The sequence below is a fragment of the Pseudophryne corroboree genome, chromosome 6 (assembly GCF_028390025.1).
Source record: "Pseudophryne corroboree isolate aPseCor3 chromosome 6, aPseCor3.hap2, whole genome shotgun sequence".
Taxonomy (NCBI): Eukaryota; Metazoa; Chordata; class Amphibia; order Anura; family Myobatrachidae; genus Pseudophryne; species Pseudophryne corroboree.
The window spans coordinates 402,133,058-402,157,650 of NC_086449.1; the positions used below are offsets into that span (position 1 = coordinate 402,133,058).

Consider the following 24,593-nt stretch of genomic DNA (forward strand, 5'->3'; position numbering starts at 1 on the left):
ATATGCTGTATGTATGTATCCTTTGTGTATGTATCACATATGTGTGTATGTATCCTATGTGTCTGTATATGTTGTATGTATGTATCCTATGGATGTGTGTGTATATGCTGTATGTATGTATGTATCCTATGTGTGTGTATGTATTCTATCTGTGTGTATATGCTGTGTGTATATTTCCATGTATGTATGTATGTATCCCATGTCTGTGTATATGCCGTGTATGCATCCTATGTGTGTGTGTATCCTATGTGTGTGTGTGTATATGCTGTGTGTATGTATCCTATGTGCAGTGCCGTAACTAGGCATTTTAGCACTGTGTGCAAGAAACGGCATTAGCGCTGCCCCCCCCCCCCCCCCCCCTAATGTAAAATACGGGCAGTGCGCGCACAAAAAATAGGATTTTAATTACCTACCGGTAAATCCTTTTCTCGTAGTCCGTAGAGGATGCTGGGGTCCACATTAGTACCATGGGGTATAGACGGGTCCACCAGGAGCCATTGGCACTTTAAGAGTTTGAGAGTGTGGGTTGGCTCCTCCCTCTATGCCCCTCCTACCAGACTCAGTCTAGAAACTGTGCCCGAGGAGATGGACATCTTCGAGAGGATTTTACACAGATAGTGACAAGATTCACACCAGCTCAAACACAAGGCAAACCAAGCTAACTAGCTTGAAACATCAGCAACGGCTGAACAAGATTACTTACCAAGTAATGAACCAGTACTTAACCTAGAACTAAGCAGTACAGAACTAAATAACCACTGCAGGATCATGAAGCGCTGGGCGGGCGCCCAGCATCCTCTACGGACTGCGAGAAAAGGATTTACCGGTAGGTAATTAAAATCCTATTTTCTCTTACGTCCTAGAGGATGCTGGGGTCCACATTAGTACCATGGGGATGTACAAAAGCTCCCAGAACGGGAGGGAGAGCGTGGAGGCTCCTGCAGAACTGACTGACCAAACTTTAGGTCCTCAGAGGCCAAAGTATCGAACTTGTAGAACTGTGTTCGACCGAGACCAAGTAGCCGCTCGGCAAAGCTGTAAAGCCGAGACACCCCGGGCAGCCGCCTAGGAAGAACCCACCTTACGAGTAGAATGTGCCTTAACAGATGTAAGACACGGCAAGCAGAGCCGGCCCTAACCAATATGATGCCCTAGGCAAGATTTTGGCTGGTGCCCCCTAGCACAACCGCTGGTTCCGCCTCTGACCTTGGACCTCTTTCCCAGCACCATCACCCCTCACCCATAGCAGTCCTTATTTTGGTGTTTGTACCCCCTATATTTTAAATAGGAACAGTTCGCACATTTGGCGCACAGCCCAAAAAGGGGTGTGTTTTTGCTGGCAAGGGGAAAGGCCACACAATAGTAACCCCAATTCCAATTGCGCCACACAGTACTGCAACTATAATTCACATTTGATCATGCTATAGTGTCCATAATTCATATTACATCCCACAGTAGTACCACTTTACGTTACTTCTCACAGTAGAGCCCCTTATTCACATTACATCACACTGAATTGCTCCTTATTCACATTACACCACACCCTAGTGCCCTTTCTATACGCAACGCCACATAGTAGAGCACCTTATACATATAATGCCACACATTAGTAATGCATTTATACACATAATTCCACACAGTAATGCCCCTTACACATATGAGACACATTATTAATGTCCTTATAAACATAATGCGCCTTACACATTATGACAACCTTTATTAATGCTCTTTTACACATAATGTCCCTTACACATATGCCGCACATTATTAATGCCCTTATACACATAATGACACACATAGTGCCCCCTACACATTTGCTGCACATTATTAGTGCCCCTATACACATAATGACACACATGCAGTACTACCCTGTTACACATATGGTGCACATTATTAATGCCCTTTTATATATATATATATATATATATATATATATATAATGACACACATAGTGCCCCTTACACATATGTTGTACATTATTAATGCATTTTTACATGACACACATAATGCTCCTTACACATATTCCGAACACTACTGCACAACCAACCTACTCACATGCACACAGCACTCACACTTCCACTATCCTCTGCTTGGATACAGATGTGTCCTCATAAATCTTGCCTCAATGCTAACGTCGGGCACCTTTTTTTATGAAAATGTATCTTATTTGCATTGCTATGTAGCTAGGATACACAAGCAGCTTCTGCTGATTAAAATGATATGCAGCATGCCTATATACTGTGTGAGACTGTGGCTGTATCTGCATATAAAATGGTACACACAGAATATAGGCATGCCGCATATCATTTTAATCAGCAGAAGCTGCTGATGCCCCTAGGCATATCAAATGCCCTAGGCAATTGCCTAGTTTGCCTATACCTATGGCCGGCTCTGACGGCAAACCTGCCGTAGAATATGCATGCTGGATAGTGAACCTGATCCAGTGAGAGATCGCCTGTTTAGAAGCAGGACACCCAATTTTCTTGGGATCATACAGGACAAACAGAGAATCCGATTTTCTGTGACGAGCAGTCCTCCTCACATAGGCCCTCATTCCGAGTTGTTCGCTCGCTAGCTGCTTTTAGCAGCATTGCACACGCTAAGCCGCCACCCTCTTGGAGTGTATCTTAGCATAGCAGAATTGCGAACGAAAGATTAGCAGAATTGCGAATTGAAATTTCTTAGCAGTTTCTGAGTAGCTCGAGACTTACTCCTACATTGCGATCAGTTCAGTCAGTTTCGTTCCTGGTTTAACGTCACAAACACACCCAGCGTTCGCCCAGACACTCCCCCGTTTCTTCAGACACTCCCGCGTTTTTCCCAGAAACGCCAGCGTTTTTTCGCACACTCCCAGAAAACGGCCAGTTTCCGCCCAGAAACACCCACTTCCTGTTAATCACACTACGATCACCAGAACGATGAAAAATCCTCGTTATGCCGTGAGTAAAATACCTAACTTTTGTGTAAAATAACTAAGCACATGCGCTCTGCGAACCTTGCGCATGCGCAGTAAGCGACTAATCGCAGTATAGCGAAAATCGGCAACGAGCGAACAACTCGGAATGACCCCCATAGACTTTTAGGGCCCTTACAACATCTAAGGACTTTGATGAAACTGAGGAGTCGGTCGCAACTGGCACCACAATAGGTTGGTTGATATGAATAGCCGACACAACCTTCGGAAGAAACTGCTGATGTGTCCAAAGCTCAGCTCTGTCTTCATGGAAGATCAAGTATGGGCTTTTACATGACCAGTGTCGGACTGGGGCATGTAGGGCCCACCGGGCAAATGCAGTGGTAGGGGCCCATGTTAGGGGTGTGGCCAGTCTGCAGAGGTGGTGTGGTATGTCACCTTATTGGTTTGAGTAACCATTAGAGAGTGCAACGTTTTGAGCCCCTTCATAAATATTAATATATACAGTAAATTCAGCTGCTGCATGCATGATAATGTACCAGATTAATAACCGCAGTGCACTGTAGAAAATACACCATAGTCCAGTATAAGGTAACATATGTATAATGTATAATTCAAGTGCACAGTCTGGAAACTGATCCTTAGAGCAGGAGGTGGGGCCCCAGGCAGTGGGGCCCACTGGTGGTTTCCCCTGTACCCCTGTGAGCCAGTCCAAGCCTGTACATGACAAAGCCCCCAACTCCGACACGCACCTAGCAGAAGCCAAGGCCAACAAAGTGACAGCCTCCTGTAGAGGATCAAACCAGTCCGACTGGATGAACTGCAACACCACATTAAGATCCCAAGGCGCCGTAGGCGGTACAAAGGGAGGTTGGATGTGCAGAACGCCCTTCAAAAAAGTCTGAACCTCAGGGAGGGCAGCCAACTGTTTCTGGAAGAAAATGGATAGAGCCAGATAGACCTTTATGGATCCTAACCTCAGGCCCATATCCACACCTGTTTGCAGGAAGAGGAGAAACCGTCCCAGTTGAAACTCCACCGCAGGAAACTTCTTGGACTCACACCAAGATACATATTTTTTCCAAATACGATGGTAATATTTTGACGTTACTCCTTTCCTAGCCTGCATCAGGGTAGGAATAACCTTGTTTGGAATGCCCTTCCGAGCCAGTATCAGGCGTTCAACCTCCATGCCGTCAAACGTAGCCACGGTAAGTCTTGATAGGCGAACGGCCCTGCTGCAGCAGGTCCTCCCGAAGAGGAAGAGGCCTTGGCTCTTCTAGCAGTAGATCCAGAAGATCAGCGTACCAAGCCCTTCTTGGCCAGTCCGGAGCAATGAGGATTGCCTGAATCCTTGTTCTCCTTATGAGTTTGAGAACTCTTGGAATGAGTGGAAGCGGAGGAAACACGTATATCGACTGGAACACCCACGGAGTCACTAGGGCATCCACTGCCACTGCTTGCGGGTCCCTCGACCTGGAACAATACCACCAAAGCTTCTTGTTGAAACGAGAGGACATTATGTCGATTTGGGGTACACCCCAAAGATCTGTTACCACCTTGAACACCTCCGGATGGAGACCCCACTCCCCTGGATGGAGATCGTGTCTGCTGAGGAAGTCCACTTCCCAGTTGTTTACTCCCAGAATGAAGATGGCTGACAGCGCCAACGCGTGTTTTTCTGCCCAGAGGATGATTCTTGTCACCTCTGACATTGCAGCTCTGCTCTTCGTTCCGCCCTGTCAGTTTATGTAAGCCACTATCATCACACTGTCCGACTGCACTTGAATGGCCTGATTTCTCAGAAGATAGGGCGCTTGGAGAAGACCGTTGTAGACGGCTCTTAGTTCCAGAATGTTTATCGGCAGGCCGGCTTCCAGACTTGACCATCTTCCTTGGAAGGTTTCCCCTTGAGTGACTGCACCCCAGCCCCAGAGACTTGCATCCGTGGTTAGAAGGACACAATCCTGAATCCCGAACTTGCGGCCCTCCAGAAGGTGAGGTAGTTGCAGCCACCAGAGGAGTGAAATCCTGGCCTTTGGCGACAGACGTATTCTCTAGTGCATGTGTAGATGGGATCCCGACCACTTGTCCAGGAGATCCAATTGGAAGGACCGAGCGTGAAACCTCCCGTACTGCAGAGCCTCGTAAGAGGCCACCATCTTTCCCAGAAGGCGAATGCACTGATGAACCGACACCCGGGCTGGCTTCAGGACATCCCGGACCATTGTTTGTATCACCAACGCTTTTTCCTCTGAAAGAAACACCCTCTGTACCCAGGGATCCAGGCTGGACGACACACAGATGTGGCAAAAAAGCCTGAGTCTCGCTCCCACTGGCTCCACCTCCGGGACGTGCCGTTCATCGTCATGCGGAGGATTTCGGCATACCTGAAGCAGGTTTCTGTTCCTGGGAACCCGCAGCAACAGGTTTCTTGGATTTGGGCCAACCTCCCCTAAAGAAGGTGTTGGACGGTGTGGCGTTTCGGGGCTTGGCAGCCCGAAAGGGCTGTGATGTAGTTGAAGAAAAGGGTTTCTTCGGAGCTGGTGCAGCTGAGGGAAGAAAGGGTGACTTATCCGCTGTAGCTGTGGAGATCCACGCATCCAATGCTTCCTCAAAGAGAGCCTGACCTGTGTAGGGTAGGGTCTCCACACTTCTCCTGGATTCCGCGTTGGCAGACCACTGTCGCAGCCACAGTCCTCGACGAGCTGAGACAGACATGGAAGAAATTCCTGCAGCCATGTAACCCAGGTCCTTCATGGATTCTACCAGAAATCCTGCCGAATCCTGCATGTTACGCAAAAACAATTCAACATCAGATTTATCCATAGTATCCAAATCTTCAAGTAACGTGCCTGACCACTTTACTATAGTTTTGGCAATCCAAGCACTGGCAATAGAGGGGCGTAGTATAGCCCCTGAAGCCGTGTACATGAATTTGAGCGTATTATCAATTTTACGATCAGCCGGCTCTTTCAAGGCGGTAGATCCTGGAACAGGTAAAACCACCTTTTTTGAGAGTCTGGATACCGACGCGTCAACAATGAGCGGGTTTTCCCATTTTTTCCTATCCTCCACAGGGAAAGGAAACGCCACCTGGACCCTTTTAGGATTCTGGAATTTTTTCTCAGGGTTTTCCCAAGCTTTTTCAAAAATAGCATTTAATTCATTTGACGCAGGGAAGGTTAGCGAGGCTTTCTTATTTTCAGTGAAGTAAGCCTCCTCAACCTGCTCAGGTGTTGCATCAGTAATGTTCAACACATCCCTAATGGCCTCTATCATCAATTGCACCCCTTTAGCAAGTGATGCGGCCCCCCTCAACACCTCCCCATCACCGTCTGCAGTGTCAGAATCGGTATCCGTGTCGTCTTGCATAATCTGTGCAAGAGCACGTTTTTGGGAATATACAGCGGGGGGGCCCGGAGTTAACAGAACTGGGCCAGACTGCCATAGAGTTCTGTAAAGACTGAGTTGCAGACTCATTTCGTGCAACCCTAGTAGAAATCTCAGAAATCATAGATTTGATAGAGGATAACCACTCAGGCTCCCTTGCTGGTAACTGTGCTAACACAGTGCAATCCTGATTACATGGAATGAGATCATCCTGAGAGGACATATCCTCTGCAGCATATGACACAGAGTCCCTGGACATAGCTTAATGGAGATCACAGACACTCCACACACACACAGGGGAGGACAGACAGAGTTTCACCCCCAAGAATGGCAAGAGAGACACAGACATTGGAGCCAACCCACACACAGCGCTTTTTAGGTAAAGGGGGACCCCCAACCAGCGCTGACTGTGCGCCTTAATAGGTTACACAGTCTTTACACAGCCCCCCCACCCCCACCCCTTCTACAACCCCCTGGTACCGTGAGAGATAGCTGGAGTTGTTCTGGAGGGACTTGCTCTTCACTGACAGCATTGTGCAGGCAGGAAAATGGCGCTGAACGCTGCTGGGTCCGCTCTGAGAAGCTCCGCCCCCAAAATGGCGATGTCCTCCTGCTCTTCATAAGATTATACTGGCCTAAGGAATTATGCTGGCAGCGATCCAGGGACCCTGACAGGCTGGAAGGTCAGTGTAGGGTGTAGGCGCTGGCTCAGGGCGCCCTTCACAGCGCTGCACAATGTACCGCTGAGTCCCGGAGCGCAGTTGGTACTGCGCTCTATACCCTGTTGCCGCCATCTTCACACTGGCCCCCTGCTTGCTGGGGGGGGGGGGGTCGGTGTCTCACTCACCACCAATCTTCTGGCTCTGTAAGGGGTGGCGGCATGCTGCTGGGGTGAGCGGTCCCCTGTGGCGGGGAACGATCGATCCCCTCAGGAGCTCAGTGTCCTGTCAGCGGAGATAGTGGTTCAGACACCGCAGGGCGGACACTACTCCCACCCTTAGTCCCATGATGCAGGGAGGCTGTTGCCAGCAGCCTCCCTGTAAAATAATAAACTCTAAAAAAAACTTTTTCTAAAGAAGCTCTGTAGAGCTCCCCTAGCTGTGACCGGTTCCACTGGGCATATTTTCCAAACTGAGTCTGGTAGGACTGGCATAGAGGGAGGAGCCAGCCCACACTTTCAAACTCTTAAAGTGCCAATGTCTCCTGGTGGACCCGTCTATACCCCAAGGTACTAATGTGGACCCCCACCATCCTCTAGGACGTAAGAGAAAATATAGGGGTGTGGCTTCATGGGGAAGGGGTGTGACCACAAAATAATACCAATTCATACAACAGTGCACAGTATTCTCCATTATTCAAATTACACCGCACAGTAGCGCCACTACACCAGGTAGAGCCCCTTTTACACATTACGGCAGCCAGTCCCCCTTTTTACACATTACGGCAGCCAGTACCCCTTTTTACACATTATGGCAGACAGTGTCCCCCTTTTTACAAATTACGGCAGTGTCCCCATTTTACACATTATGGCAGACAGCGTCCCCTTTTTACACATTACGGCAGACAGCGTCCCCCTTTATACACATTACGGCAGACAGCGTCCCCTTTTTACATATTATGGCAGACAGCGTCCCCTTTTTACATATTATGGCAGACAGCGTCCCTCTTTTTACACATTACGGCAGACAGGATAGATAGATAGATAGATAGATAGATAGATAGATAGATAGATAGATAGATAGATAGATAGATAGATAGATAGATACCATCTCTCCCTGCTGGCTCAGGCAATCAGGCTCCTCGGTGTTGGCAGATCCCGGACAGGTGAGAGGGAGGGGGAGGAGGGAGCCACACCTGCTAAAGGTAAAAGCTGCCAGTGTCGCCGCCACGGCTTAGCAACAAGTTGCAAGGGAAGGCTCGGGCCCCAGAGACAACTCGGGCCCCATAGCAGACGCATCCCCTGCACCTATGGTAGCTACGCCCATGATAGTGTTAATTATTAATACTGTATTCCATACACTATCTAGCGTTTAATGTTCACATATATGTTCCAGGGTCGGTACTTGTGTCTTCTACGGCTCCCTCAGGGGCCCTACACATTTGACGATGTGCCGCCGAGGTGCCCGACGGCCGACGAGCGACCCGGCGGCGGGGGGGCAGTGACGGGGGGAGTGAAGTTTCTTCACTCCCCCCGTCACGCGGCTGCATTGAAGTGCAGGCATATATGGACGAGATCGTCCATATTGGCCTGCATGCACAGCCGACGGGAGACCAGCGATGAACGAGCGCGGGGCCGCGCATCGTTCATCGCTGGAATCTCCACACTGAAAGATATGAACGAGTTCTCGTTCATTTATGAACGAGATCGTTCATATCTTTCAGAAAATCGGCCAGTGTGTAGGGCCTATCAGACTCCCACACTTGCTGCAATATTCTGAGAGCGGGAGATTTTGGATTGCATTTGGAAACCTCCCTCTAAATCCTGCGTTTGCCACTGCAGTTACTGTAGTACTGCTGACCCTTCACATGTTATTATTACTAGTAGTGAATAGTGATGGGAAGTTTCTGCAGAGCAGATCCTCCATACTAGGGGGCAGCACTGCATTTACGGCTTTAGTTTTTTTATTTTCTCATATGCAAAGTGCAAAGTTTGTGTTTGTGAGCCTGGGCAGAGAGAGTAACAAGCCCGGTGCCTATGATGAATGCATTAGTCTGCTGCCTACTCCCTGCTGCTGTGAGGCGCTCCTGCCGGGCTGCAGCTGTGCCGAGGAGATGGGTGACAGGCACAGTGCAGCGGGAGCACCCAGCACTCACCGTCTCTGTGCAGGAGGGTGGAATCAGGTAAAGGTAGTGCTGCTGCCACGGGACTCCAGCTGCTAGGGGAGGACTATAGAAAACGTTATATACGTGTAGAAAGGGGAAGATAGATTAATAAATGGCATGCTTGTTTTGTTTTTTTCATTCCTATTTTTTTTTTTTTATGGTAAGCGTGTTAATAGAGCTGCACATTTGCGAGGTAGCATAATAGTATAACAGTGTACACTCAGACATTTAAAAGCGAGTCTGCTGCTCTTTGGAAAGCTGCTGTATACTACAGGTACATGTAAAATGAGCATGTTATTCACATTCTATCAACATGTACTTTTCTCTAACGTCCTAAGTGGATGCTGGGGACTCCGTCAGGACCATGGGGATTAGCGGCTCCGCAGGAGACAGGGCACAAAAATAAAGCTTTAGGATCAGGTGGTGTGCACTGGCTCCTCCCCCTATGACCCTCCTCCAAGCCTCAGTTAGGTTTTTGTGCCCGTCCGAGCAGGGTGCAATCTAGGTGGCTCTCCTAAAGAGCTGCTTAGAAAAAGTTTTTTAGGTTTTTTATTTTCAGTGAGTCCTGCTGGCAACAGGCTCACTGCTACGAGGGACTTAGGGGAGAGAAGTAAACTCACCTGCGTGCAGGATGGATTTGCTTCTTAGGCTACTGGACACCATTAGCTCCAGAGGGAGTCGGAACACAGGTCTCACCCTGGGGTTCGTCCCGGAGCCGTGCCGCCGTCCCCCCTTGCAGATGCCGAAGTTGAAGAGGTCCAGAGGTCCAGAAACAGGCGGCAGAAGACTTTGTCTTCATAAGGTAGCGCACAGCACTGCAGCTGTGCGCCATTGTTGTCAGCACACTTCATACCAGCGGTCACTGAGGGTGCAGGGCGCTGGGGGGGGCGCTCTGGGCAGCAATGTATTATACCTTTTTTATGGCTAAAATACATCACATATAGCCCTTGAGGCTATATGGATGTATTTAACCCCTGCCAGATCTCACAAACTCCGGGAGAAGAGCCCGCCGTTTTAGGGGGCGGGGCCTATTCTCCTCAGCACACGGCGCCATTTTCCTGCTCAGCTCTGCTGTGAGGAAGGCTCCCAGGCTCTCCCCTGCACTGCACTACAGAAACAGGGTTAAAACAGAGAGGGGGGGCACTTATTTGGCGATATGATTACATATGTAAAAATGCTATAAGGGAAAACACTTGTATAAGGGGTTGTCCCTGTATAATTATAGCGTTTTTGGTGTGTGCTGGCAAACTCTCCCTCTGTCTCCCCAAAGGGCTAGTGGGGTCCTGTCCTCTATCAGAGCATTCCCTGTGTGTGTGCTGTGTGTCGGTACGTGTGTGTCGACATGTAGGAGGACGATGTTGGTGAGGAGGCGGAGCAAATTGCCTGTATTGGTGATGTCACTCTCTAGGGAGTCGACACCGGAATGGATGGCTTATTTAGGAATTACGTGATAATGTCAACACGATGCAAGGTCGGTTGACGACATGAGACGGCCGGCAAACAAATTAGTACCTGTCCAGGCGTCTCAGACACCGTCAGGGGCTTGTAAAAACGCCCATTTACCTCAGTTGGTCGACACAGACACGGACACTGACTTCAGTGTCGACGGTGAAGAAACAAACGTATTTTCCTTTAGGGCCACACGTTACATGTTAAGGGCAATGAAGGAGGTGTTACATATTTCTGATACTACAAGTACCACAAATAAGGGTATTATGTAGGGTGGGAATAATCTACTTGTAGTTTTTCCTGAATCAGATAAATTAAAGTGTGTGATGATACGTGGGTTTCCTCCGATAGAAAATTATTGGAGGTATACCCTTTCCCGCCAGAAGTGAGGGCGAGTTGGGAAACACACCTTATGGTGGATAAGGCGCTCACACGCTTATAAAAACAAGTGGCGTTACCGTCTCCAGATACGGCCGCCCTCAAGGAGCCAGCTGATAGGAAGCTGAAAAATATCCTAAGAAGTATATACACACATACTGGTGTTATACTACGACCAGCAATCGCCTCAGCCTGGATGTGCAGCGCTGGGGGGGCTTGGTCGGATTTCCTGACTGAAAATATTGATACCCTTGACAGGAACAATATTTTATTGACTATAGAGCATTTTAAGGATGCATTTCTATATATGCGAGATGCGCAGAGGGATATTTGCATTCTGGCATCAAGAGTAGATGTGATGTCCATATCTGCCAGACGATGTTTATAGACACGACAGTGGTCAGGTGATGCAAATTCCAGACGGCACATGGAAGTATTGCCGTATAAAGGGGCGGTCCATCGGACCTGGTGGCCATGGCAACAGCTGGAAAATCCACTTTTGTTACCCCAAGTCACATCTCAGCAGAAAAGGACACAGTCTTTTCAGTCTCAGTCCTTTCGTACCCATAAAGGCAGGCGGGCAAAAGGCCAGTCATATCTGCCCAGGGTTTGAGGAAAGGGAAGAAGACTGCAGCAGGCAGCCCATTCCCAGGAACAGAAGTCCTCCACAGCTTCTGCCAAGTCCGCAGCATGACGCTGGGGCCATACAAGCGGACTCAGGTGCGGTGGGGGGTCATCTCAAGAGTTTTCAGCACGCAGTGGGCTCACTAGCAAGTGGACTCCTGGATCCTACACGTAGTATCCCAGGTGTACATTGGAAATTCGAGACGTCTTCCCCTCACAAGTTCCTGAAGTCTGCTTTACCAACGTCTCCCTCCGACAGGGAGGCAGTATTGGAAAAAAATTCACAGGCTGTATTCCCAGCACGTGATAATCAAAGTACCCCTCCTACAACAAGGGAAGGGGTATTATTCCACACTATATTGTGGTACTGAAGCCAAACGGCTCGGTGAGATCTAAAAGATTTGAACAATTACATACAAGGGTTCAAATCAAGATGGAGTCACTCAGAGCAGTGATAGCGAATCAGGACGATATGGTGTCACTGGATATCAGGGACGCTTACCTACAAGTCCAAATTTTGCCCTTCTCACCAAGGGTATCTCAGGTTCGTGGTACAGAACTGTCACTATCAGTTCAGACGCTGCCGTTTGGATTGTCCACGGCACCCCGGGTCTTTACCAAGGTAATGGCCGAAATGATGATTCTTCCTAAAAGAAATATGGACGCTTTCCTGATAAGGGCAAGGTCCAGAGAACAGTTGGCGGTCGGAGTAGCACTATCTCAAGTAGTTCTACGACAGCACGAGTGGATTCTAAATATTCCAAAATCGCAGCTTTTTCCGACGACACGTCTACTGTTCCTAGGGATGATTCTGGACACAGTCCATAAAAGGATGTTTTCTCCCGGAGAAGAAAGCCAGGGAGTTATCCGAGCTAGTCAGGAACCTCCTAAAACCAGGAAAAGTATCAGTGCATCATTGCACAAGGATCCTGTGAAAAATGGTGGTTTCTTACAAAGCGATCCCATTCGGTAGATTTCACGCAAGAACCTTTCAGTGGGATCTGCTGGGAAAATGGTCCGGATCGCATCTTCAGATGCATCAGCGGATAACCCTGTCTCCAAGGACAAGGGTGTTTCTTCTGCGGTGGCTGCAGAGTGCTCATCTATGAAAGGGCCGCAGATTCGGCAGTCAGGACTGGGTCCTGGTGACCACGGATGCCAGCCTGAGTGGCTGGGGAGCAGTCGCACAAGGAAAAAATTTCCAGGGAGTGTGATCAAGTCTGGAGACTTCTCTCCACATAAATATAATGGAGCTAAGGGCAATTTACAAGGCTCTAAGCTTAGCAAGACCTCTGCTTCAAGGTCAGCCGGTATTGATCCAGTGGGACAACATCACGGCAGTCGCCCACGAAAACAGACAGGGCGGCACAAGAAGCAGGAGGGAAATGGCAGAAACTGCAAGGATTCTTCGCTGGGCGAAAAATCATGTGATAACACTCTCAGTAGTGTTAATTCCGGGAGTGGAAAACTGGGAAGCAGACTTCCTCAGCAGGCATAACCTCCACCCGGGAGAGTGGGGACTTCAGCGGGAAGTCTTCCACATGATTGTAAACCGTTGGGAAAAACCAAAGGTGGACATGATGGCGTCCCGCCTGAACAAAAAAAAAAAAAAAAAACTAGACAGATATTGCGCCAGGTCAAGGGACCCTCAGGCAATAGCGGTGGACGCTCTGGTAACACTGTGGGTGTACCAGTCAGGGTATGTGTTCCCTCCTATGCATCTCATACCAAAAGTACTGAGAATCATAGGAAGGAGATGAGTAAGAACGATACTCGTGGTTCCGGATGGGTCAAGAAGGACTTGGTACCCGGAAATTCAAGAGATGCTCACGGAAGAACCGTGGCCTCTACCCTTAAGAAAGGACCTGCTCCAGCAGGGGCCTTGTCTGTTCCAAAACTTACCGCGGCTGCGTTTTGACGGCATAGCAGTTGAACGCCGGATCCTGAAAGGGCATTCCAGATGAAGTCATCCCTACCCTGGTCGAAGCCAGGAAGGATGTAACCGCAAAACATTTTCACCGCATTGGCGAAAATATGTTGCGTGGTGTGAGGCCAAGAAGGTCCCTACAGAGGAATTCCAACTGGGTCGTTTCCTACATTTCCTGAAAACAGGACTGTCTATGGGCCTAAAATTAGGGTCCATTAAGGTTCAAATTTCGACCCTGTCGAATTTCTTCCAGAAAGTACTGGTTTCAGTGCCTGAAGTTCAGACGTTTGTAAAAGGGGTACTGCATATACAGTTTCCTTTTGTGCCCCCAGTGGCACCTTGGGATCTCAATGTTGTTTTGAGTTTCCTAAAGTCACAATGGTTTGATCCACTCACCACTGTGGACTTAGAATCTTCACCTTCCATGTGAAATATTTTATTAGCCCTGGCTTCAGCCAGGCGTGTGTCAGAATGGGCGGCCTTATCATATAAAAGCCCTTACTTAATTTTTCATTCTGACAGGGCAGAATTGAGGACTCGTCCTCAATTTCTCCTTAAGGTGTTTTCTGTTTTTCACATGAACCAACCTATTGTGGTACCTGCGGCTACTAGGGACTTGGAGGACTCCAAGTTACTTGACGTTGTCAGGGCCCTGAAAATATATGTTTCCAGGACGACTGGAGTCAGAAAATCTGACTCGCTGTTTAGCCTGTATGCACCCAACAAGATGGGTGCTCCTGCTTCTAAGCAGACGATTGCTCGCTGAATTTGTAGTACAATTCAGCTTGCACATTCTGTGGCAGGCTTGCCACAGCCAAAATCAGTAAAAGCCCATTCCACAAGGAAGTGGGCTCATCTTGGGCGACTGCCTGAGGGGTCTCGGCTTTACAACTTTGCTGAGCATTTACTTGGTCAGGGGCAAACACGTTTGCTAAATTCTACAAATTTGATATCCTGGCTGAGGAGGACATGGAGTCTCTCATTCGGTGCTGCAGGGTCATCCGCACTCTCCCGCCCGTTTGGGAGCTTTGGTATAATCCCCATGGTCCTGACGGAGTCCCCAGCATCCACTTAGGACGTTAGAGAAAATAAGATTTTACTTACCGATAAATCTATTTCTCGTAGTCCGTAGTGGATGCTGGGCGCCCATCCCAAGTGCGGATTGTCTGTAATACTTGTACATAGTTATTGTTACAAAAAAATCGGGTTGTTATTGTTGTGAGCCGTCTGTTCAGAGGCTCCTACGTTTGTCATACTGTTAACTGGGTTCAGATCACAAGTTGTACGGTGTGATTGGTGTGGCTGGTATGAGTCTTACCCGGGATTCAATATCCTTCCTTATTGTGTACGCTCGTCCGGGCACAGTATCCTAACTGAGGCTTGGAGGAGGGTCATAGGGGGAGGAGCCAGTGCACACCACCTGATCCTAAAGCTTTATTTTTGTGCCCTGTCTCCTGCGGAGCCGCTAATCCCCATGGTCCTGACGGAGTCCCCAGCATCCACTACGGACTACGAGAAATAGATTTATCGGTAAGTAAAATCTTATTTATTTATTTTTAACCAAAAAACATTTATCACTACCTAAAACATTACATTTCATAGGTAAGCACTACATAGAAGTGGTAACTTACATGTGATTATTTGTTTTTCTTTAAATACATGAATTTCAGTGATGTGCGTACAAGGTAGGCAGAGCGTCACCTGTCCTCTTGTAAACTCCAGTTTTGACTATAAAAAATATTGAGAAAAATTCAAAGAAGATATATATCTTTTTTTGTTTTATTGTAATACATTTTTAAGTGAAAACTCTGGAGGGGTGTAGTTATGTGACTGGCGGTCACCTCACCGATGGTTACAGCCCGAACCCTCTAAATCCCGTCAGTCCGCATGCCGACTAGTAGGGACTATTCCCACTCGTGGGTGTCGCGACACCCATAGAGTGGGAATAGAACCTGTGGCAAGTGCAGCTCGCCACTGAGCCCGCAGCGTGGTGAGCGCATCGAGCTGCAAGGGGCTTTGTTTCGCTCCCCCATCCCCCCCGCGGGCATTCTGCTGCTGGGATACTGCGGTCGGTATGCTGACCACCGTGGGGTCCCCAGCGCCGGCCAAGCATACCCAACCCCTACTGGGTTATGACAGGTGAGGCTGTATGGATTCAGTATAATAGACCACTGGACGGGATGCCGACAGTCGCAATCCCGATGCCAGAATCCCGATCAGAGTAATCCCGACAGGAGCGAGGCAAGTATGTTCCCCCTTCTCCTGTAATCCTCCCTTCCTGCAGCCTAAATCTAATGCCCCCAGGTGACGCCTAAATCTAAACTCTCTCCTCCGAGCCCTAACCCACCTGCTATACTTACGGTTGGGATGCCAGCTATCGGGATTCAGACGCCGGTCTTCTGACCCTTTAGGGATTCCGCCATCGCCATTTTGACGGGTTTAGGGATTCTGACAGCCGGCATCTTAACCGCATCCTCTCTGCCTACCTAAAGCTGGCTTTTACCCTCCGCACTGAAGCCCCCGGTTAATGCAGTTAAGACCGGAAGACTGGATTTTTACCACATTTTACCTTTAGTGCACCCTGCCCCATGTAACTTATTTAACAACGTAGTTCACAGACCTATCTGGTGTACACACGGGAGGCAATCACGAGACCGACTGTCGGGATACCAGCGGTCACAATGCTGACGCCGGAAATCCGGATAGGCAGGGCCGGATTAAGGTCTGCGGGGGCCCAGGGCAACGAACTTGTGGGGGCCCTTATAAATAAAATTATCCAAATATATATATATATAAAATATTTTTCTCTGACGTCCTAGTGGATGCTGGGAACTCCGTAAGGACCATGGGGAATAGCGGGCTCCGCAGGAGACTGGGCACAAAAGTAAAGCTTTAGGACTACCTGGTGTGCACTGGCTCCTCCCCCTATGACCCTCCTCCAAGCCTCAGTTAGATTTTTGTGCCCGGCCGAGAAGGGTGCACACTAGGGGCTCTCCTGAGCTTCTTAGTGAAAGTTTAGTTTTAGGTTTTTTATTTTCAGTGAGACCTGCTGGCAACAGGCTCACTGCATCGAGGGACTAAGGGGAGAAGAAGCGAACCTGCCTGCTTGCAGCCAGCTTGGGCTTCTTAGGCTACTGGACACCATTAGCTCCAGAGGGACCGAACACAGGCCCAGCCTCGGAGCTCGGTCCCAGAGCCGCGCCGCCGGCCCCCTTACAGAGCCAGAAGCAAGAAGAGGTCCGGAAATATCGGCGGCAGAAGACATCAGTCTTCAACAAGGTAGCGCACAGCACTGCAGCTGTGCGCCATTGTTACTCAGGCACACTTCGGTCACTGAGGGTGCAGGGCGCTAGGGGGGGGGGCGCCCTGAGCAGCAATGTAAACACCTTGGCTGGCATAAATACACCACATATAACCCCCAGGGCTATATGGATGTATTTTAACCCCTGCCAGAACTCACCAAAAAGCGGGAGAAAAGGCCGCCGAGAAGGGGGCGGAGCCTATCTCCTCAGCACACGGGCGCCATTTTCCATCACAGCTCCGCTGGAAGGACGTCTCCCTGACTCTCCCCTGCAGTCCTGCACTACAGAAAAGGGTAAAAAAGAGAGGGGGGCACTAATTTGGCGCAGTTTTAATACTAACAGCAGCTATAAAGGGAAAAGCACATTTTATAGTGGTATTCCTGTCTATATATAGCGCTCTGGTGTGTGCTGGCATACTCTCCCTCTGTCTCCCCAAAGGGCTAGTGGGGTCCTGTCCTCTATCAGAGCATTCCCTGTGTGTGTGCGGTGTGTCGGTACGATTGTGTCGACATGTTTGAGGAGGAAAATGAGATGGAGGCGGAGCAATTGCCTATTATAGAGTTGTCACCCCCTAGGGAGTCGACACCTGAGTGGATGAGCTTATGGAAGGAATTGCGTGACAGTGTCAGCTCTTTACGACAGACAGTTGACGACATGAGACAGCCGGCTACTCAGCTCGTGCCTGTCCAGGGGTCTCAAACGCCATCAGGGGCTTTAAAACGCCCGTTACCTCAAATGGCAGACACAGACACGGATACTGACTCCAGTGTCGATGATGAGGAGACAAACGTGACTTCCACTAGGGCCACACGTTACATGACTGAAGCAATAAAAAATGTATTGCATATCTCTGATAATACAAGTACCACTAAAAAGGGTATTATGTTTGGTGAGAAAAAACTGCCTGTAGTTTTTCCTGTATCCGAGGAATTAAATGAAGTGTGTGATGAGGCGTGGGTTTCCCCCGATAAAAAACTGATAATTCCTAAAAGGTTATTGGCATCGTACCCTTTCCCGCCAGAGGATAGGGCACGTTGGGAAACACCCCCTAGGGTGGATAAAGCGCTCACACGCTTGTCTAAACAGGTAGCACTACCTTCTCCTGATACGGCCGCCCTAAAGGAACCTGCCTATAGAAAGCTGGAGAATATCCTAAAATGTATATACACTCACACGGGTGTTATACTGCGACCAGCAATCGCCTCAGCCTGGATGTGCAGTGCGGGCCTGGCGTGGTCGGATTCCCTGACTGAAAATATTGATACCCTAGATAGGGACAGTATATTACTGACTATAGAGCATTTGAAGGATGCATTTCTATATATGCGTGATGCACAGAGGGATATTTGCCGACTGGCATCAAGAGTTAGCGCGCTGTCCATTTCTGCAAGAAGAGGTTTATGGACGCGGCAGTGGTCAGGTGATGCGGATTCTAAAAGGCACATGGAAGTATTGCCTTATAAGGGGGAGGAGTTATTTGGGGTAGGTCTATCAGACCTGGTAGCCACGGCAACTGCTGGAAAATCCACATTTTTACCCCAGGTAGCTTCTCAACCTAAGAAGACGCCGTATTTTCTCTAACGTCCTAGTGGATGCTGGGGACTCCGAAAGGACCATGGGGAATAGCGGCTCCGCAGGAGACTGGGCACAAAAGTAAAAAGCTTTAGGACTACCTGGTGTGCACTGGCTCCTCCCCCTATGACCCTCCTCCAAGCCTCAGTTAGATTTTTGTGCCCGAACGAGACGGGTGCAGGCTAAGGGCTCTCCTGAGCTGCTTAGTGTAAAAGTTTAAAGTAGGTTTTTTATTTTCAGTGAGACCTGCTGGCAACAGGCTCACTGCACCGAGGGACTAAGGGGAGAAGAAGCGAACTCACCTGCGTGCAGAGTGGATTGGGCTTCTTAGGCTACTGGACATTAGCTCCAGAGGGACGATCACAGGCCCAGCCATGGATGGGTCCCAGAGCCGCGCCGCCGGCCCCCTTACAGAGCCAGAAGACTGAAGAGGTCCGGAAAATCGGCGGCAGAAGACGTCCTGTCTTCTATAAGGTAGCGCACAGCACCGCAGCTGTGCGCCATTGCTCTCAGCACACTTCACACTCCGGTCACTGAGGGTGCAGGGCGCTGGGGGGGGCGCCCTGAGACGCAATAAAAACACCTTTTTTGGCAAAAAAGACATCACATATGCTCCTGGGCTATATGGATGCATTTAACCCCTGCCAATTTTTCCATAAAAAAGCGGGAGAAAGGCTCCGCCCCCTTCTCAGCGGCCTATCTCCATTTTTTCCTCACAGCTCCGTTGGAGGAAGGCTCCCTGACTCTCCCCTGCAGTCCTGCACTACAGAAACAGGGTAAAACAAGAGAGGGGGGGGGCACTAAATTGGCATATAAATATATACAGCAGCTATATTAGGGAAAAACACTTATATAAGGTTATCCCTGTATATATATAGCGCTCTGGTGTGTGCTGGCAAACTCTCCCTCTGTCTCCCCAAAGGGCTAGTGGGGTCCTGTCCTCTATCAGAGCATTCCCTGTGTGTGTGCTGTGTGTCGGTACGTTGTGTCGACATGTATGAGGAGGAAAATGGTGTGGAGGCGGAGCAATTGCCTGTGTTAGTGATGTCACCCCCTAGGGAGTCGACACCTGACTGGATGGTCTTATGGAAAGAATTACGTGATAGTGTCAGCACTTTACAAAAGACTGTTGACGACATGAGACAGCCGGCAAATCAGTTAATACCTGTACAGGCGTCTCAAACACCGTCAGGGGCTCTAAAGCGCCCGTTACCTCAGGTCGATACAGACACGGACACTGACTCCAGTGTCGACGGTGAGGAAACAAACGTATTTTCCAGTAGGGCCACACGTTACATGATCACGGCAATGAAGGAGGTTTTGAACATTTCTGATACTACAAGTACCACAAAAAAGGGTATTATGTGGGGTGTGAAAAAACTACCCGTAGTTTTTCCCGAATCAGATGAATTAAATGAGGTGTGTGATGAAGCGTGGGTTTCCCCCGATAAAAAACTGCTAATTTCTAAAAAATTATTGGCATTATACCCTTTCCCGCCAGAGGTTAGGGCACGTTGGGAAACACCCCCTAGGGTAGATAAGGCGCTCACACGCTTATCAAAACAAGTGGCGTTACCGTCTCCTGATACGGCCGCCCTCAAGGAACCAGCTGATAGGAAGCTGGAAAATATCCTAAAAAGTATATACACACATACTGGTATTATACTGCGACCAGCAATCGCCTCAGCCTGGATGTGCAGTGCTGGGGTGGCTTGGTCGGATTCCCTGACTGAAAATATTGATACCCTGGACAGGGACAATATATTATTGACTATAGAGCATTTAAAGGATGCATTTCTATATATGCGAGATGCACAGAGGGATATTTGCACTCTGGCATCAAGAGTAAGTGCGATGTCCATTTCTGCCAGAAGAGGATTATGGACGCGACAGTGGTCAGGGGATGCGGATTCCAAACGGCATATGGAAGTATTGCCGTATAAAGGGGAGGAGTTATTTGGGGTCGGTCTATCGGACCTGGTGGCCACGGCAACGGCTGGGAAATCCACCTTTTTACCCCAAGTCACCTCGCAGCAGAAAAAAATACCGTCTTTTCAGGCTCAGTCCTTTCGTCCCCATAAGGGCAAGCGGGCAAAAGGCCACTCATATCTGCCCCGGGGCAGAGGAAGGGGAAAAAGACTGCAGCAGAGACAGCCTCTTCCCATGAACAGAAGCACTCCCCCGCTTCTGCCAAGTCCTCAGCATGACGCTGGGGCCTTACAAGCGGACTCAGGCACGGTGGGGGCCCGTCTCAAGAATTTCAGCGCGCAGTGGGCTCACTCGCAAGTGGACCCCTGGATCCTGCAGGTAGTATCTCAGGGGTACAAATTGGAATTCGAGACGTCTCCCCCTCGCCGGTTCCTGAAGTCTGCTTTACCAACGTCGCCCCCCGACAGGGAGGCGGTATTGGAAGCCATTCACAAGCTGTATTCCCAGCAAGTGATAATCAAGGTACCCCTCCTACAACAGGGAAAGGGGTATTATTCCACGCTGTTTGTGGTACCGAAGCCGGACGGCTCGGTGAGACCCATTTTAAATCTGAAATCCTTGAACACTTACATAAAAAGGTTCAAGCTCAAGATGGAGTCACTCAGAGCAGTGATAGCGAACCTGGAAGAAGGGGACTATATGGTGTCTCTGGACATCAAGGATGCTTACCTCCATGTCCCAATTTGCCCTTCTCACCAAGGGTACCTCAGGTTTGTGGTACAGAACTGTCACTATCAGTTTCAGACGCTGCCGTTTGGATTGTCCACGGCACCCCGGGTCTTTACCAAGGTAATGGCCGAAATGATGATTCTTCTTCGAAGAAAAGGCGTCTTAATTATCCCTTACTTGGACGATCTCCTGATAAGGGCAAGGTCCAGAGAACATTTAGAGGTCAGAGTAGCACTATCTCAAGTAGTACTACGACAGCACGGATGGATTCTAAATATTCCAAAATCGCAGCTGATTCCGACGACACGTCTGCTGTTCCTAGGAATGATTCTGGACACAGTACAGAAAAAGTTGTTTCTCCCGGAAGAAAAAGCCAGGGAGTTATCCGACCTAGTCAGGAACCTCCTAAGACCAGGCCAAGTGTCAGTACATCAATGCACAAGGGTCCTGGGAAAGATGGTGGCTTCTTACGAAGCGATTCCATTCGGCAGATTCCACGCAAGAACTTTTCAGTGGGATCTGCTGGACAAATGGTCCGGATCGCATCTTCAAATGCATCAGCGGATAACCCTGTCCCCAAGGACAAGGGTGTCTCTCGTGTGGTGGTTACAGAGTGCTCATCTCCTAGAGGGCCGCAGATTCTGCATTCAGGATTGGGTCCTGGTGACCACGGATGCCAGCCTGAGAGGCTGGGGAGCAGTCACACAGGGAAGAAATTTCCAGGGCTTGTGGTCAAGCATGGAAACGTCACTTCACATAAATATCCTGGAACTAAGGGCCATTTACAATGCCCTAAGTCAGGCAAGGCCTCTGCTTCAGGGTCAGCCGGTGTTGATCCAGTCGGACAACATCACGGCAGTCGCCCACGTAAACAGACAGGGCGGCACAAGAAGCAGGAGGGCAATGACGGAAGTGGCAAGGATTCTTCGCTGGGCGGAAAATCATGTGATAGCACTGTCAGCAGTGTTCATTCCGGGAGTGGACAACTGGGAAGCAGACTTCCTCAGCAGACACGATCTTCACCCGGGGGAGTGGGGACTTCACCCAGAAGTCTTCCACATGATTGTGAACCGTTGGGAAAAACCAAAGGTGGACATGATGGCGTCCCGCCTCAACAAAAAACTGGACAGATATTGCGCCAGGTCAAGGGACCCTCAGGCAATAGCTGTGGACGCTCTGGTAACACCGTGGGTGTACCAGTCAGTGTATGTGTTCCCTCCTCTGCCTCTCATACCCAAGGTACTGAGAATCATAAGAAGGAGAGGAGTAAAGACTATACTCGTGGCTCCGGATTGGCCAAGAAGGACTTGGTACCCGGAAATTCAAGAGATGCTCACGGAAGACCTCTAAGAAAGGACCTGCTCCAGCAGGGACCATGTCTGTTCCAAGACTTACCGCGGCTGCGTTTGACGGCATGGCGGTTGAACACCGGATTCTGAAGGAAAAAGGCATTCCGGATGAAGTCATCCCTACCCTGATCAAAGCCAGGAAGGATGTAACCGTACAACATTATCACCATATTTGGCGTAAATATGTTGCGTGGTGCGAGGCCAGGAAGGCCCCTACAGAGGAATTTCAACTGGGTCGATTCCTGCATTTCCTGCAAACAGGACTGTCTATGGGCCTAAAATTAGGGTCCATTAAGGTTCAAATTTCGGCCCTGTCAATATTCTTCCAAAAAGAACTAGCTTCAGTTCCTGAAGTTCAGACGTTTGTCAAGGGAGTACTGCATATACAGCCTCCTTTTGTGCCTCCAGTGGCACCTTGGGATCTCAATGTAGTTTTGGGATTCCTAAAATCACATTGGTTTGAACCACTCACCACTGTGGACTTAAAATATCTCACATGGAAAGTGGTAATGCTGTTAGCCCTGGCTTCAGCCAGGCGTGTCTCAGAATTGGCGGCTTTATCCTATAAAAGCCCTTACCTAATTTTTCATACGGACAGGGCAGAATTGAGGACTCGTCCTCAATTTCTCCCTAAGGTGGTTTCAGCATTTCACTTAAACCAGCCTATTGTGGTGCCTGCGGCTACTAGGGACTTGGAGGATTCCAAGTTGCTGGACGTAGTCAGGGCCCTGAAAATATGTTTCCAGGACGGCTGGAGTCAGAAAATCTGACTCGCTGTTTATCCTGTATGCACTCAACAAGCTGGGTGCTCCTGCTTCTAAGCAGACGATTGCTCGTTGGATTTGTAGTACAATTCAGCTTGCACATTCTGTGGCAGGCCTGCCACAGCCAAAATCTGTAAAAGCCCATTCCACACGGAAAGTGGGCTCATCTTGGGCGGCTGCCCGAGGGGTCTCGGCTTTACAACTTTGCCGAGCAGCTACTTGGTCAGGGGCAAACACGTTTGCTAAATTCTACAAATTTGATACCCTGGCTGAGGAGGACCTGGAGTTCTCTCATTCGGTGCTGCAGAGTCATCCGCACTCTCCCGCCCGTTTGGGAGCTTTGGTATAATCCCCATGGTCCTTTCGGAGTCCCCAGCATCCACTAGGACGTTAGAGAAAATAAGAATTTACTTACCGATAATTCTATTTCTCATAGTCCGTAGTGGATGCTGGGCGCCCATCCCAAGTGCGGATTGTCTGCATTACTTGTACATAGTTATTGTTACAAAAATCGGGTTATTGTTGTTGTGAGCCATCTTTTCAGAGGCTCCTTCTGTTATCATGCTGTTAACTGGGTTCAGATCACAAGTTGTACGGTGTGATTGGTGTGGCTGGTATGAGTCTTACCCGGGATTCAAAATCCTTCCTTATTGTGTACGCTCGTCCGGGCACAGTATCCTAACTGAGGCTTGGAGGAGGGTCATAGGGGGAGGAGCCAGTGCACACCAGGTAGTCCTAAAGCTTTTTACTTTTGTGCCCAGTCTCCTGCGGAGCCGCTATTCCCCATGGTCCTTTCGGAGTCCCCAGCATCCACTACGGACTATGAGAAATAGAATTATCGGTAAGTAAATTCTTATTATCAGGCGCAGTCCTTTCGGCCCCATAAGGGCAAGCGGGAAAAAGGCGCCTCATTTCTGCCCCGTGGCAGAGGGAGAGGAAAAAGGCTGCAACAAACAGCCAGTTCCCAGGAACAAAAGCCCTCTCCCGCCTCCGCAAAGTCCTCAGCATGACGCTGGGGCTTTACAAGCGGACTCAGGCACGGTGGGGGCCCGTCTCAAGAAGTTCAGTGCGCAGTGGGCCCACTCGCAAGTGGACCCCTGGATCCTTCAGGTGGTATCTCAGGGGTACAAATTGGAATTCGAGACGTCTCCCCCTCGCCGTTTTCTAAAGTCTGCTTTACCGACGTCTCCCTCAGACAGGGAGGCAGTATTGGAAGCCATTCACAAGCTATATTCCCAGCAGGTGATAATCAAGGTACCCCTCCTACAACAGGGAAAGGGGTACTATTCCACACTATTTGTGGTACCGAAGCCGGACGGGTCGGTGAGACCAATTTTAAACCTAAAATCCTTGAACACTTACATACAAAGGTTCAAATTCAAGATGGAGTCACTCAGAGCAGTGATTGCAAACCTGGAAGAAGGGGACTATATGGTGTCT

At 49.2% G+C, this 24,593-nt stretch overlaps 1 protein-coding gene across 1 annotated transcript in view; it reads left to right on the forward strand.

Annotated features, from left to right (window-relative positions):
- The first annotated feature begins 8,923 nt into the window (after window positions 1-8,923).
- ECHDC3 (enoyl-CoA hydratase domain containing 3) overlaps window positions 8,924-24,593 on the forward strand; it is a 92,892-nt gene continuing 77,222 nt past the window's right edge. Inside the window, exon 1 of the mRNA XM_063926866.1 lies at window positions 8,924-9,148. Within this exon, the coding sequence (XP_063782936.1) occupies window positions 9,003-9,148 (146 nt within the window). The 5' untranslated portion in view covers window positions 8,924-9,002. The remainder of the gene's footprint in view (window positions 9,149-24,593) is intronic.